Source organism: Hirundo rustica, chromosome 3 (genome assembly GCF_015227805.2).
Source record: "Hirundo rustica isolate bHirRus1 chromosome 3, bHirRus1.pri.v3, whole genome shotgun sequence".
In the NCBI taxonomy this organism is placed as follows: domain Eukaryota; kingdom Metazoa; phylum Chordata; class Aves; order Passeriformes; family Hirundinidae; genus Hirundo; species Hirundo rustica.
The window spans coordinates 61,439,212-61,454,341 of record NC_053452.1 but is presented as its reverse complement, the minus strand read 5'-3'; the positions used below and the strand labels follow the sequence as shown (position 1 = coordinate 61,454,341).

Below are 15,130 nucleotides of genomic sequence, written 5' to 3'. Positions count from 1 at the left end.
GGGGAAATTATGCAGTCTAATGCATTGCAACATAATCCCTGGTACGTGGTACACAGGTGTATTCAAGGGTCACAGATGCTTGATGTCCAGCATAAATTCCCCATAGTTCAGTTAATCTGTTTATTTTCTTCTTTGGTTTTGTTGTTTTGGAGGGGTTTTCTTTTATTTTTTAAAAAGAGCTTATTGAAACTATATTTAAATTCAAGCACAGAAAGGTATAATCCATCAGAACAAACAAAGAGCTCTACACCTGTTTGTGGAAGAGGGCCTTGAGATCTATGCTGGACTGATAAATAAGGCAGACTGGATGTCTCCATTTATCTGTACAACAAGCCCGAAAGCACATGGAGACTGCTGCCATGCCAGCTCCTCAGTTGCATTCTGGAGGAGAGATTTCTAATGGAAAATTATTAGTTCTGTCCCCATGTATGGTCACTCATATCCCTGCCCAAAAATATGCCAGCCGTAGAAGGAATGTCTGCCTAATGCAAATCAGCCAAAGCCCCAGACTAGTCATGCACAAGCATCAGTTAGATAAGGATACTTTAGGCTGAAATCAAGTTAATCTCTCTTGCTTAATATCATATGGATGGCACTTATTCTCCCTTTCACTCTTCAATCCCGTAGCACCTCTTTCCCTTCCCAGTGGATGAAGTGATTTGTTATGATCTGACCCAGTTTTGCCCATCATATGCTGCTAGACTGGAGATGAAAGGCTGTAGAAGGCTGACAAGTTATAAAATTTAATCAAGTTCCATAACAGCAACAGTTCTGGATAATTGTGCTTTCACCTTTGTGGCACCACAAAGCAGAAAAAAATTAAACCTCCTGATTATTTTGTTTCTCTTGATTAATTTCCTTTTGTATTTATGTTCGTATTTAAAGAAGTGTATGTCCATGTTGCATCTAGTATTTGGTACTCTCATTTATTTCAGAATTAATGCAGAACTGTAAAATAAGTGAGGCTGTCCTGCCAGCTGCTAGTGGCTATTTTGGATACTCTCAGGTGCTTCAAATGAAATTAGCCTAGTTTAAACAAGCAAATCCTGTTTTATATGACAATAAGGCATGGCTGATGAATTATCTGAAATTCAAATATGTTGACCTTTTTCTTGGTATACAAAGTATTTAACATTAAAATAAAGTCATGATACAAAACCAGTAAATCTCACTTACGTTGGCGATGTTAGGATTGCTTCCATGTCTGATCAATCCATAGAGGCTGCTGTAAATGGAAATATCAGGATACTGAAAGTGCAGTCCAGGGTTTGATGGATTCCTCATTATCTGACTCCTATCTCATGACCAGTTTGTTGATGGTATGACTGTTACCTGCATTTCTTTTCTTTGTCTTCCTCACTCTTTGGGAGAAAGCAATATTGATACCAGCCCTTTGCATCTGTTCACATATTCCCTGATATTCTTCCATTGGCAAAGAATTACTATGACTCTTACTACAGTTTTTGACCAAAATAATCATTTCAGTATAATGCTAATGAGACTGTCAACCAGTCTAAGAAAATTATAAGCATTTAAGTGGCATTGTTGTATGTTTTTAGTAAAGCTGAATTTAGAGTTACAGAAACCTTCACTGAAGCCTCACTCTCTGTAAATTGCCTGGAGAACATTTAGCTTGAATATTGCATAGAAGTATCAAGGGATTAGGCACTGTGTTTTACAGCTCTGGTGATATATAACTGGTGGTGAGAATTCTGCTTCTTTGTAAGGTAACATTTCTCCCAATCTGAACAAAAGAGGCCTGAAACTAAAATAGCACTATGAAAATCACTTCAATAAAATTCATGAAATCACTTGCTGATTAAAGTATTTTAACCAGTGCTGCTACATTCTTTGTTAACATGAGGACAAGGTGCAAAAGGCACAAGGGGGAAGTCATTATTAGCACTGTTCATACCTGAAGGAATAGCAAGACTGCTTTGTGACAAATTGCTCATGATGTGAGATGAAATTACCTAGAAGTAATTTTTTAAAGAGCTAGAATTTAAAGAATAACGTTTCATGGGGAAAAATAGAGTTAATTTTCTTCTCTATTTTTTCAAATATGCATAGGTGACCTTGAAGCCAGAGCAAATGGTTCTGCCGCTGGTGGATGAAAAGCTTCAGCGTAGCACTCTTTCAGGGATTGCATTCCAGCCTCCTGAAATAGTAGCAAATATAGAACAGGTGATGCAGGATCTTCGGTCAGAACCTATTTACTGGAGACTTCCAGAGCAGTTTGAGGGACGAAAGGTAAACCTAAAATTCCACTGAATACTAACACGGGTCGGGTTTTTCTTCTCTTAATCTTATTTTATTACAGTGCCTTTTTTCCCTCCCAATAAGCATGTCTTCACATAGTGGAAGGTACTTCCAAAGAAAGTAAATGCTATTCCATTATTAAAAATTATTTGCTCTGTTACTATGGAAATTCATAAAGTAACACGAACAATATTTTACATGTTAATCTCTGTAAATATCTATGTTCTATTTTTTCACAGGATGAATTTTCTCGTAAAAATGTTATTTAAAAAGTTAAGCTGCACAAATTTAACATAACACTCTTGCAATTTTTTGTTTCTCTCAATTTTAAGCAAAAAATACCTGATATTTGTAGATTACGTGGGAGAAAATGATTGAAGGAACTGTCCTTTTGGATGTTGTTATGCACCTCTGGGACAATTTATTTTGCAATTTTGATATTTCTTGGCTTGGTGGAGCACCAAGGCACATATAAGGAAATAACTAACATACCAGTTTTAGTGTAATATAATAACAAATTATTGATGAGTGTTTTTGAAGACAGCCCTTGTCCCCAGATAGTTCCACAAGTACATATCTCTATTTTCTACCACACATGCATTCATCAGGCTGCACATAGGTGCAGAGTATATCTAGCTCCTTCCCAGGAATTTATTTTTAGCTAACTGAAAATGAGATTTCTTTTTGTGCTTTGCTAGCTGACCGCTTATGGAGGGAAACTGAAATACGCCATCTACTTTGAAGCACGAGAAGAGACAGGTTTTACTACTTACTCCCCACAAGTCATCATAAGAGGTGGGCCTCCCACAAATACAAGAATTATTGTCCGGCATATGGCTGCCCCTCTGATAGGCCAGCTGACAAGGCATGAGATAGAGATGACAGAGGTAACATTTCCGTCTGCTTTTTTAGCCCAAAACTTAAGCACATGGTTCTTTTGAATATTGTTAATAATCTCTCTTTTATGTTTCTGTCTTTCAGCATGAATGGGAATATTATGGTGATGACCAAAGAGGCAGAAACCCTGTACACTGGGAATATTACCATGGTAACCCAGGTCTCAACAGGACAATGTCTCAGGCAGATTTCACCAGGAAACATTATGGAGATGAGTCAAGACCAAGTAGAACTGTATCCCGGGAAGACTTCATGAATGTGTTGTATGATGTTCATTACATTCTTATCAAGGCAACTCATGGCAATATCATGAGGCAGAGCAGGTAACTCCTTCATGCAGTGATCTGAAATAGTGGAATAGACAGATAACCTCAAAGACCTCCCAGCTAGTCCCAGCAGAAGTTATAATCATGACACCAGCTGTAAGTCATTGCTGAGAAGAAAGAGCAGAAGGAATTCCCCTTAGGCATAGCAGAAGACACAGAAGAGGGAAGTTTTATGCACTAAAAGATTTAAATCACACTAGGAAAGTGGAATCTCTGTTTTCAGAATCGTAGAAGAAAAAACACATGTAGGCACACACATCCTGAAACAAACCTGGTGCATGTTTTGAATAAAGGTCTACTTTATGAAAACAGGATGCTGTGATTGAATATAAATGTTAGTGCATGAAGGAATTTTCTCCTGCAAGTGGGAAATTAAATATGTTAGGGTCAAATTCAACATCTTCTATTCAATGTATTAATGAATTGGTTATGCGAGGAAATTAAGATAACACTGCATTTTAAGCAGACATCAGGCAACAGCATGATGGGAACAGTACAAAAATCTCTGCAATCTAAAGGTCAACTGTAAGATTTGCACTGAAAGTTGCAGTCAGTTGAACAAGGAACAACTGCTTAGTTATCTATTCTTCAAAGAAGAGTCTGTTGTTTACAACATATCACCAGGTGAACATGATTCAGTAACAATATTCTTGCTGAGAAATGCTAATTCTCTATCTGCATATATAAATAGATATGGCCTGCAAAGTGGGGGGAAAAAAAAACCAAAAAAACCAAACAAACAAAAAAAAAACCCCAACTTATTTTATTTCCACCCAACAGTAGTAAAGCCTAAGCATGAAGTTCTGGTTAATGGAATTCAAGCAAATAGTTATTAAAGTGCTTGGAGGGTATCAGTGACCGTCATCACAGGTTAGAAAATATGACATGTGAGAGAAAATATAAACAACTAGATATGTTTAGAAACTAGAAATTGCTTTAAGATGCTTACAATGTTGTCACAGAGAAAAAGGAAAGAATGAGCAGTTCTCTGTTGCCATGGTGGATAAGTCAAAAAGAAAAATGAACTTAAACTTCAGCAGGAATGATTCACTTCAGACATGAAAGATAAACTGCAAGGGGTAGAGAAGTTCTAGAATAGCTTACATAGACTATTGCATAAAGTTTTTAGTATTTAATATACAATATCCTTTTCAATCAAAATTTACTGTCAAGGGGATGGGAATAATCAGAGATAAACTCCAAAGGTCTCCAGAAGTCCCTTTTATGATTCTGTTATAGAAATTATAAACTAAAATTATTTCTAGGTTTCTAGAGTAAACATAAATCTTTAAGAGCCTTGCCTTTGGAATTTGAAGGGGAATAGTAGGGGCAGATACCGTGCAACTTCACAGCACTGTGTGACAGAAAACATAGTCATTGTTGCTGCTATTTTTCTCTCTTTAAAGTGTATAATTTATAGAAAAGTATTCATGTAGCTTGCACTGGCTAGATGCTAAATATTAGTAACAGATGCCCTAAGTGTTTAGCATTGGTTTGAATTATTTTTGGCATAGTCCATTTAGTATATTGTATTACAAGCAAGGGGATTCCCAGAAAAACCGTTATGAAGGTAACCCCAGTGCAATGTGGAAAATTTGAGAAGCATATTCATGTTTCATGTATGTTTCTCCCTTCCCTCTAAGCAGTACAGATCCTAGTTCAGTTGTGGGAGCTAAAACTGATTATTGTCTCAGCTGGAGTATCAAAAGAAAGGTTATGACAGCAAAGCTGATTTTGTTCAGCGCTGTGTGGGACTCCTGTGACTGTGCCAGGCCTGCAGTGCACCACCATTTTACCGGGGCTACCCAATAATGAGGCAATCAGAACAGCAGAGGGAGGAATTTTCAATTCCAAGGCAGGTTTGCAAGGTGTCACTTGAGGAAACAGTATAAATTTTTATAGTGTGGCATTTCAGAATGTGACATTTTATGACAGCAGAACTTAGCAAACAGTTCATCTGGTCTTTCTGGTAACTCTCCATCTGAAGACATAACCTTGCACATAATTCTGTATTTGATTTTGGAGGCGGTTATGTTACAATGGATTTTTATGATTCTATGATTTTCAAAGTTAACATTTATCACACAGCATCTGAGACTTTAGGTAGAATATAGCAGGAATACATTATTATTTTTTTCAAGTTAGCACCTTGAATTATTTCAGTGGAAGTTTTGCATAAGACTAAAATATAAATCCACAAAAATATTTTTAAAGGTTAGTGCAATATTACCTTGCACGAGAATTGAAGGCTTTTATTAAAAATAAGCTGAGACCCTCTAAAGAACAATATTTGTACTCAAATTTAAACATATGTTTGAATTAAGTGACTTACATTAAAACATTTGTTTAAATAGAGTGTGTTGTGCTTTCCAAATGAGGGCCCTGTTCTTAATTAGTAAAGCTTCTCTTTCCACTTGACTATGCGTAGTAGAAAAAGATATATAAATCTAAAGAATCTGTGGATGGGAGGAGGAAGCCATATATATGAAGTCTTTTTACCATTTTTTTAGGTTTTAATAGTGCCTTAATTTCAATTGCAAAGTTTAAAAGCTGCAGGTAAATTATAAACTACAGGAAAAACATTTTAAAATAAAGTCAAAGTAGCAGCAGCAATTGGGAACATTCATTCGAGTGTTAGCACTCTATTAGCTAAACAGTTTAGTAGCAATGCTAATGTTGTTTCTGCTTCCAAGCTGCAGCATTATTAGTGATTTAGAGGTTTCTGCTCAGAATCCCAACCCAAATATTTTTCTCCTGTATTGTTCATTTTGTTGCCCTCATTTTCACATTCGACGCTCTAAATGAAAACATTGCTTTTATTAGAACTTGTTCTGCAACACGGCTGTGATAATAAATTTCCTGAATTGAGGTATGCTTTCAATTTCACTGCAAATTATTTCAATATTCCCTACAATGATCAGGTAGCAGTTGTTTGACTGCTGCCTAATAGACAGTTTCCAAAAATCAGCCAAGCCTGACCTTCCTTAAGTAACGTTTTCAGACAAACGGTTGGTAGCTTTGTGGCCCTAGATTGTATTGTTATCTAAATACAGCTTTATGACAGTAAACACTTTTCCAACTGTGCCCTCACTTTTGAGGATGATGGTGGGGCAGATTTAATTTTCTTTTCCCATTAAATGCACAGAGATTTTAATAAAACTTTACATTGACATGTCAGATCTGAATGGTTTTGCCCTCTTTATTTTCAGTCTTCTGTTTTGATCTGGCTTTGTTTGCTTGGGGTTTCTTTTTATTCAGTTTCCCTGTTCAACTGAACCCCTTTCTTCAGGTAACTAGAAGAGAGCACAGGATTTAAGTTACTAGATTGCTTTGGGGATTTTTATATCAACACAAGGTTATCAAGATGTGTGGGTCTGGTCATGTAAGCTCAGTCGCACAAAACTCTCATCTAGTTCAGTGGTGGGCATTTGCTTTTCCTCCATTCATCCTGACATTGGTACCTATCTGCCAATGAGCAGAACAACATCACTCAGTCCCTCAGGAATCAAGGTCTGGGAGAAGCTGGACAGGCTGTGAGCATGAGGAGGAGGTGAGCGGCTCTGTGAGCTCCTCTCCATTAGCACTGTGCTCATACACTTAGTGAATAGACTCTACCCACATTATTGACATTTATTCGGTCAGTTAGTCAGACAGTCTTTGACATTTTATCTTAGATTAGCATTATATTTGAAGCTTTAAAATTTACACTATTCTGCACTTTTTTTTTTTTGCTCTGAGGCAGTAGGTGTTCCAGATCATAGCATTCATTTAAGCAAACTAACAAATCCCCAAAATAAAGAACTAAGCTTAAAGTACAGCATTCTGATACACCAGGATTAAGTGTACTTCATTAGATTTTATATTTGTTGTCTTTGTCCATGATGTACTCAACCCTATTTAGCACGTCAGTATTCATGCTGGAAAGACAAGGAGTAGTTGGGAGGCAAGGTTATTATTATTATTATTAATACAATTAAACAAATGTTTGGGAAGTTAAAATCTTAGAAATATATCCCTTTATGATATTAGCAGTTGCTTCTGTAGTACTATTTCATGCTTGCTTTAAATTTTTCATTTATATGTCTAAAAAACCCTAAAGAAATAAAAAAATAAATGATACCTGGCTTAAGATCTTAAAATTTCTGCTCGAAAGGCAAATGTCCAATGTCTTTGAAATCTGTTCTAGAGCTTGCTAGGTTGCTTCAGTTGCTGAGGATGGATTTTATTTTATTTCTTAAATAGTTTCCTCATTAAAAGCTCATTTTATAAATTTAAAATTTAAAAAAATTTAAAATTTAAATTTAAAAGAAGTTTAAAAAAAATAAGAGGACAATTTTACTGCCATACCCTTGAGAGTCATCAATTTCTTAATGAATCCCTCCAAAAGAAGAATCGGATATGAATTTTCATATGTTAACTTTTGTTAGTTTGGCTGAAAAGAGATTAAAGAAAGAAATAGAATCAAGCTGGAGATTTAGTTAGTTTTATTATTGCCTAGAACTAGAAAATGAGACCAGAGGTGCTGTTAACTTTGTAGTTTCTTGGGAGATGCAAAAACCAGTGTTGTTTGTCTGCTGTAGATCAAGAATCCTATAAACAACCAGATGAGACAGTTTCCTCCCATGCCAGTTGTGAAGTAACTGGGTTTGAGTTAGTGCTTGACTAATCTCATTAGAGGTGTTTCTTCCTTTTTTCCAGGATTTCTGAGATCTCATTGGAAGTTGCTGAAAGTGGCCCTGTGTCCGGGATGGCTCCTCAGGCTTACTTGATAGAGAAATGTGACTGCCCATTGGGTTATACTGGTCTGTCCTGTGAGGTACAGTACTAACCTAACTCCTGGGAAAAGTCTTTGTACCATCTCTGGTTCATTCATTGGCTGGGTGTGAATAGTAATTGAGTGTGAATTCATTTAACTGGCAGCAACTCTCCCTTAATTTAATTACTTATTTTCTCTCACTGGGAATTTCAGCCCTTTTTTTAATTTCTGTGGTCAAATTTGACACTGAAACCATGGCACTGACTCTAATACTTAGAATACAGGAAAGTGAGCTTTACTGGGACAGAATTGCTGAGGCTGAATTGCATGACTGATGCTAACAGAACAAGCCTTTTTGAATAGATAAGGGTAATACTCTTGTAATAATAAAACACTAACTTACTGAACACCGGAAGAAAAGTATTGGTCAACTAAGTGACCTGGGTGCTCCTTATACATGCCCTATTTTTTTTTTTTTTTTTGCTTACAACTTCTTGCTGAAGTTTCCATATTTCAAAAGTACCCAAGTGTTCTAGAAAATCAGCTGACTTTTATATGCTTTTGTAAAATGGATTAGATAGGTACCAGAGAAATTGTTTAAGATACAATACATTGACTGCAAAATACAAATTAATATTTCTGACTGTCTGTGCACTTACGATGAGACTGCCAATCTTTCTGTGTGCAGAATACTATGTTTTCATTTTTAATCAGCACAAGCAATTCTAAATTCACTGGCTGCAGTTATTAGGTGGAGGTAGCAAGGAACAACACCGTGAATATTTTGCAAATGTCTCAAACATCCTAAGTGGGATCTTGTAAGGGTTTCCCCCAAATTAGCAATGGGAGAAAAATTGAAGTAAATGAAGGGAAAGAGACCTTGTTATCTGTGAGAGCTCCGATCCCTTTGGTCATTATACATGATTGTGTTATGCAGCAAATAAGTCAACAGAAATAGAAAGTTCAGAGGAAAGGTGTGCAAGAAAGTGAATGAAGTAATTTTCTTTGTACACTATTTCAATAAGAGAATACACTTGAACTTGAGTAAATACGTGAGAAATTAATGAACTCCAACATTTCCTTAGAAGTACAGGGGTTTTTTTTTTAATTACTGTAGCAAATTAAATTGTTGAAGAAAAATATATGATAATGTAATTAGAACTTTTTTTTAATTTGCACCCACCAGGGGCTCAATAAATGTCTCAGCTGCAACCTTAATTCTGTGATCTTCTTCTTAGTTTATTTTTTGTGTGCTCAGTGAAAGTTATGGTGTGCTCTATGAAGGTTTATTTAATTTTAGCAGGAAGAAAAAAATCTGACGTTCTGGCATTTTTAAGCAGGTGTTAATAGGGTGTATGTGTCTGTGCCATGCTTTATCCATATAATAGCATTGTGAAGACTATATGCACAGCAGTTTTACTAGAAGTGACATTTGTATCCCCCTGCCTCCTTTTTTTCCCCCTATTTTTTCCACATCTAGTTGTAGGCTGCAGAAACAGTGGTAAGAATTTTTCTAATGGCTGCTTCTGAAAAACTTCCAAACTAGCAATTAAAAATATAGTCTGTTTTATCATCTGTCTGTGTTTTATTTTATCTCAGAAATGGTTCAATCAAAATAAGTGATAAGACTGTCAATGGCATATCAGAAAAAAAAAAACTAACCACATACTAGTTTTCTTTGAGGATGTGCCATGTATTTGTAATCAGATTCTGAAGTCATTCAGAATTTGTAAAGCTGTATTTTGTACCTTGTTTGGACAAGTACACTTGTGGGGATAGAGAGGGAGGGGAAAAAATGATATTGTAGTAAGAAATATAATTACTTTCATTTGAGATTATTTATCTAGGTTCAAATTCTTCACAAACCATAAAAAAGAGGATAGACTGTTTCTATGCTTCAGGGAACTTAATGTGGTCTAAGTCAAAATAGAAGGGGAAAAGCAGAAATGAGTTAAGATTAATTTCTTTGTGATTCTAAAGAAAATAATGGTGTTTATACTTTTTCCATAAGTTAGACTCCTGGAGGTTTTGGCAATAATTATAAAACTGTCAGAGTGGTGGTACATTAATAAATCTAGCATGTCAGCTAGTGGTTCACTGAAGAATCCTGCTTTTGGTCACAAAAACTACATACTCCAGAGTCTCCTCTGTTTTATTTTGCATCCATTTTTTTGCTGTGTGAAAAGTGTACCACTCCTATTCTTTCCAAAAAGTAGAAATTGTGGTCATCAGCAGGAAATGACCTCATCAGCCAGCCTTCACAGGCTCCTGGCACCATTAGGCGGTGGGATTTGTACATGGGACAAATGACTTCTCTGTAGGCACCTACACCTAATGGTCTCAACTGTCAAAATGTTCCTGTTTGTGTTTTTATGCTGCTATAGCTGTGTGTTTCCTGAGAGCTGTGTAAGGGCTTCCACAGAACTGTGTAATAAACCTGAAATAAAGAACAAGTGTTTGATTTTGCATGTGTCAGCTTTGCTAGCAATTTTTATGTTATTCTTGGAATTTATTGCCAAGCTGCAGTAGAGGAGACTTAGGGATGGATAAATTTGGTTTTGGTTTGATAGTCTCAAGACATGGAAAACCTTTAACATTTTGAATTCTGTACTTTTATGGTCTTTAAATTATATAGCTATAAATAATGCAGCCATGCAGCCATTTTCTTGTTTATTATTCAGCTTTTGCTTGTTATCCATCAGGTAGTCTGCAGGCAGATACTAGCTTGTTGAACCTGAAAAACATAGCAGAGATGAAGGAAACAGAATCATCATGCTTCCTCTCCACAGTCCATGCAAAAAAAAATTATTTTGAAAACAAACAGGTTTTTTAAGTAATGAAAGGAATGATGCTTGATGCACAGTGAGAACAGAAAGGTGTTGTGTATCTGAATGAAAGATCTCTCAAGCTCTAGTATAAAAACCTGATGCCGGTGGATTACTCCAGGGATTTTTCAGCCATGTTTCCAATTAGGGCTGGCGCTTGTTATATGTAAAGTACTGCATATTGTTTGTAACACAGCTGGAAGCCTGTCAGATTCTTTTCATAACTTGTGAAAACTGGTGATTGGAAAGACGAGTTTGCAATGCTTCCCATACCCAGTCCACTCTGTAATGATCTGTTTTCTTCTGCATCTTTTTTTATTGCAGTCATGCTCTCCAGGATTTTACAGGCTTCCATCTCCACCTGCGGGAGGGACACCTGCTCAGTCCTTAGGTAGCTGTGTTGTATGTCAGTGCCATGGACACAGCACTATGTGTGACACTGAAACATCAGTTTGTCAGGTATTACACCTCTAAATTTTGCACCAAGTTAATCTTAATGTAAAATTCCTAAGTTGTGCTACTAATCTAAAAACCCCCCAGCAGATTATATTTTAATACAATTTTGTCCTAAATAGCTTAAGTGTCAAAGCTCAGGGAGTTCAAAAGCAAAGATTTGAAGTTTTCTGTTCTGATTCTCTAGAATTCAGATTATGCAGTGCTTTTTCACCCCTGAATTACTATTTGTGTAAAAAGAAAAAACTAGATGCCTGTAAAACAAAGAAACAACATGTCTGTCATGCAGTAAACACAGTTCTGCTCTTACAGGCAGTAATACACATGACCTGGTACAGTAAGACTGAATTCTAATTATTGCTCCTTCTCCAATGGCTGGAACAAAGGAGGGAGGAAAGGGTGAATGGGATAAGAAATTCTGTAAGATACATCTGGGTAGCTACAGACCTGTATTCTTTCTCCTTTTAAGTCCATACATTACTCAGCAGGCATTTGATAGAAGCTTAAAGCAAGCCTTCCCACTGAGAATTATATCAGGGAAATTATGTATTGAAGTAAGTTTGAATCCCTAAGGCTGGGAGCAGAATGTTGTCTGCTTTCTTGTAATCATCAAATACATCTTTCATTCTGTCTCCTTCCTTGGCAGGATTGTCAGCACAATACTGCTGGTCACCACTGTGAGAGGTGTGCACCGGGATTTTATGGCATTGTCCGAGGCTCTCCAGATGACTGTCAGCCTTGTGCTTGTCCCCTGTCCATTTCTAGTAACAAGTAAGTCAGCAAAGTCACAGAGCAGAATTGCCTTTCCAGCAACCCAGAGCTTCCTTCTGGGCTTCCTGTGTCCTTTTTCAGATGCCTGGCTACAGAAGAATTGCCTCATGGAAGCTATACTAAAAATTTCTTATCTACTTTTACTAATTGATCTTCCTTTAAAAGTCAGAAATTGCTCCCTTGCTAATTTGTAATGAATAAATTAATAAGTGCTAGAAAATGCAATACTCAAGATAATGAGTTTGTTTTATAAAGGTATTCTCATAAATGGAGCTAGAGCAGAACCAAGTACAATGTGGCCACAAGGGAGCTGCAAAAAGCCTTATACTCATATATTATGTTGGTATAAATGTGTTCCAGTGCCTTTCTTGCTCCACTATGGAATTTATAGATTCCTTACTTAATGTTACATGAGTTTTAGGCTATTTGTGAAAGAATAATTTAAAAGCATTATAGTTATTGCAGCATAAATTTTATTGATTGCTGTATGCTAATGAGCCTTTCCACGACGCTTCTGTATGTGTTCCCAACAGATGATACTTTAGCACTTGAGATTTGTTTGCTGTTTTGCTGAGAAGCTCTTAATGATATTTGGCATCATACTGTAGCAGTGCTCTGAACAAGTTTGTGTTTCGTGATTGTGCTTTTGAAAAGCTGGAAGTGTTCCGTAAAACCATTTTTCTGTGCTTTGTCTGGCCTTTAGGATGTTTTAGTGAGGATTTCAGTCAGTATTGCTGAGAATGTAGGGGGGGGGTCTCTTTTTCTTCTTACCTAATTTTACCACTTTGGATTGGTCTTGGGGGTTTTTTAAGGAGGAAAGTCCTTTCTCAAACACTGTTAGATAAAAACATCATGATCTTTCATCCACAGCAAGAGTTTTAAGAATACTTCCAAATCTCAGGTATTTAAAGAAATATCCATTATCTCAGAAAGTTATAATGCATTCTTAACTACAAGTTTTTCAGATGTTTGCCTACTTCATGAATGTTTTCTGTTACAACTTGATTATGCATACTGTCTATTAGTATCAGAAAAGGATATTCAAGTTGCAAAGAACAAGATCAACCAAGCTTCTCGATTTTGCAAATAAGCAAATACTGGAAAGAATTTTTGTGTTACTAACTGGCAGTATGAAGGGCTGCAAATATTCCTTCTTTTTTTCTTCTTTTTTTTTTTTTTTCTTTTTTTTTTTTTTTTTTTTTTCTTTCTTTTTCTTTTTTTGTGGTACTTAGAAGCCTTTGGTTACCCAGAAATATATGTATCAGATCAGAAAATGAGCAGGGCTCTTTACCTGGTGTTTATGGCACTGTGCTACAATAATTTAGACATATTCTCCGCTGTGTGCTCCCAAGATTGTTTCAATATCTTATCTAAAACTTAAAATAAACTCAGGAAGTGGATGGTGCTGAAGTGCTCTACAGGTGAGAAATGTGTGGATTGTGGGTACTATGTGTAACACAGAATCAAGGAATGGGTTGGTTTGGAAGAGACCCAAAAATCATCTAACTCCAACCCTCCTGCCATAGGCAGGGGCACTTTCCACTACATCAGGTTTCTCAAAGCCCCATCCAACCTGGCCATGAAGACTTCAAGGGATTGGGGCATCTACCACTTTGTTGGGCAGCCTGTTCCAGTGTCTCACCACCCTCTGAGTAAAGAACTTCCTCCTAACATCTAATCTATGTTTCTCCTCTAATAGTTTAATCTATTCCCTGTTTTCTTATCTCCATCTTTTTTTAAAAGCTCCCTTTGGGTGCCCTAGTGCGCTCCCAAATTGCCGAGCTGTCTGAGGGAGAGCAAGTAAAGTGCCTCTACCTCATTTAGTCGCATAGCCTACATGACTGTGGGTATTGTCATAGACTTTTGTGTCATGCCCACATGAAAGTGATCATGAGACTCTCTTATTTCATAAACCTTCAAGGAGATAAGAGAATAATACCTAGTCTGAATTTAATTTAATAAAAATGCTTAATCATGAGATAGTCATCCAAATTCTTAGTGTTGTTGAGAAAGGGGTCAGATCCGAGCATGTCGAGGAACAGAACTGCTTGTGTTTTATAGAGCTTAACTCAGATGTCTCTAGACATCATGGAAGGGATCTCTGTTAGCCACAGCCATCAACAACTTTGGTAGCTGTACAGTAAATGTAGAGACTGACAACTGTATATCTCACTCTGTTAAACCTAAAGGAAAACACCATTGGAGAGAGGGCAGGGAGGGATATGTTTCAAATGTGTGTAAAAGTCTGTCTGTGCATGTCTGTTTTCCAGTGCTAATAGAGGATGCCTGAATAATAGGTTTAGACTAAATGCCTGACTTTTAGATGGACAGAGTGGCATAGATTCATTCCATAAAGCCACAGTATTAGGTGGAAAATGAGAGTATCACACCTTAGATTTGTATCTTGTGCAGATCGGTTAAAGCTCTTCAAGATGCTATTAAGGAAAAAGTCTACCTGCAGCTATTTTATGGTAGCCAAGTAATCACAAGCTACATGAAATACAGATAGATAATGAGCTATCTCATTAGTTTGCTATGCCATGACTGTTACAACAGTATTTGTGAATGGTACAGTGCAATTATTTTTATTTATGAAATTGTATAAAACTCCACTAAAGTTTTAAATACCGTGTTTATACTGCTGTAGAATCAGCAGTCAGCTTCAAACATGATGAGCTGGGAAAAAAAAAGAACAGAGGGAATGAATTGTTCCTAGTATGGATCTATTTTTATGGAGTTGAAAATGTGTTGGATAATGAGTTTGTGAGTAATAGATCAATTTGTTTACATTTTTTACAGAGGCATAATTTTATATACTCGTTCAAGCTGAAAGAGTTTTCTGG

The 15,130-nt window shown here is 36.5% G+C and overlaps 1 protein-coding gene across 4 annotated transcripts in view; it reads left to right on the top strand.

The window, feature by feature from the left end:
* The window catches only part of LAMA2 (laminin subunit alpha 2), a 346,441-nt gene that overhangs the window by 237,019 nt on the left and 94,292 nt on the right, over positions 1-15,130 (top strand). For all 4 annotated transcript variants that reach the window (XM_058420096.1, XM_058420095.1, XM_040060645.2 and 1 more), the window contains 6 exons: positions 2,071-2,250; positions 2,958-3,146; positions 3,241-3,479; positions 8,181-8,298; positions 11,388-11,522; positions 12,163-12,287. In XM_058420096.1, the coding sequence (XP_058276079.1) occupies positions 2,071-2,250; positions 2,958-3,146; positions 3,241-3,479; positions 8,181-8,298; positions 11,388-11,522; positions 12,163-12,287 (986 nt within the window). The remainder of the gene's footprint in view (positions 1-2,070; positions 2,251-2,957; positions 3,147-3,240; positions 3,480-8,180; positions 8,299-11,387; positions 11,523-12,162; positions 12,288-15,130) is intronic.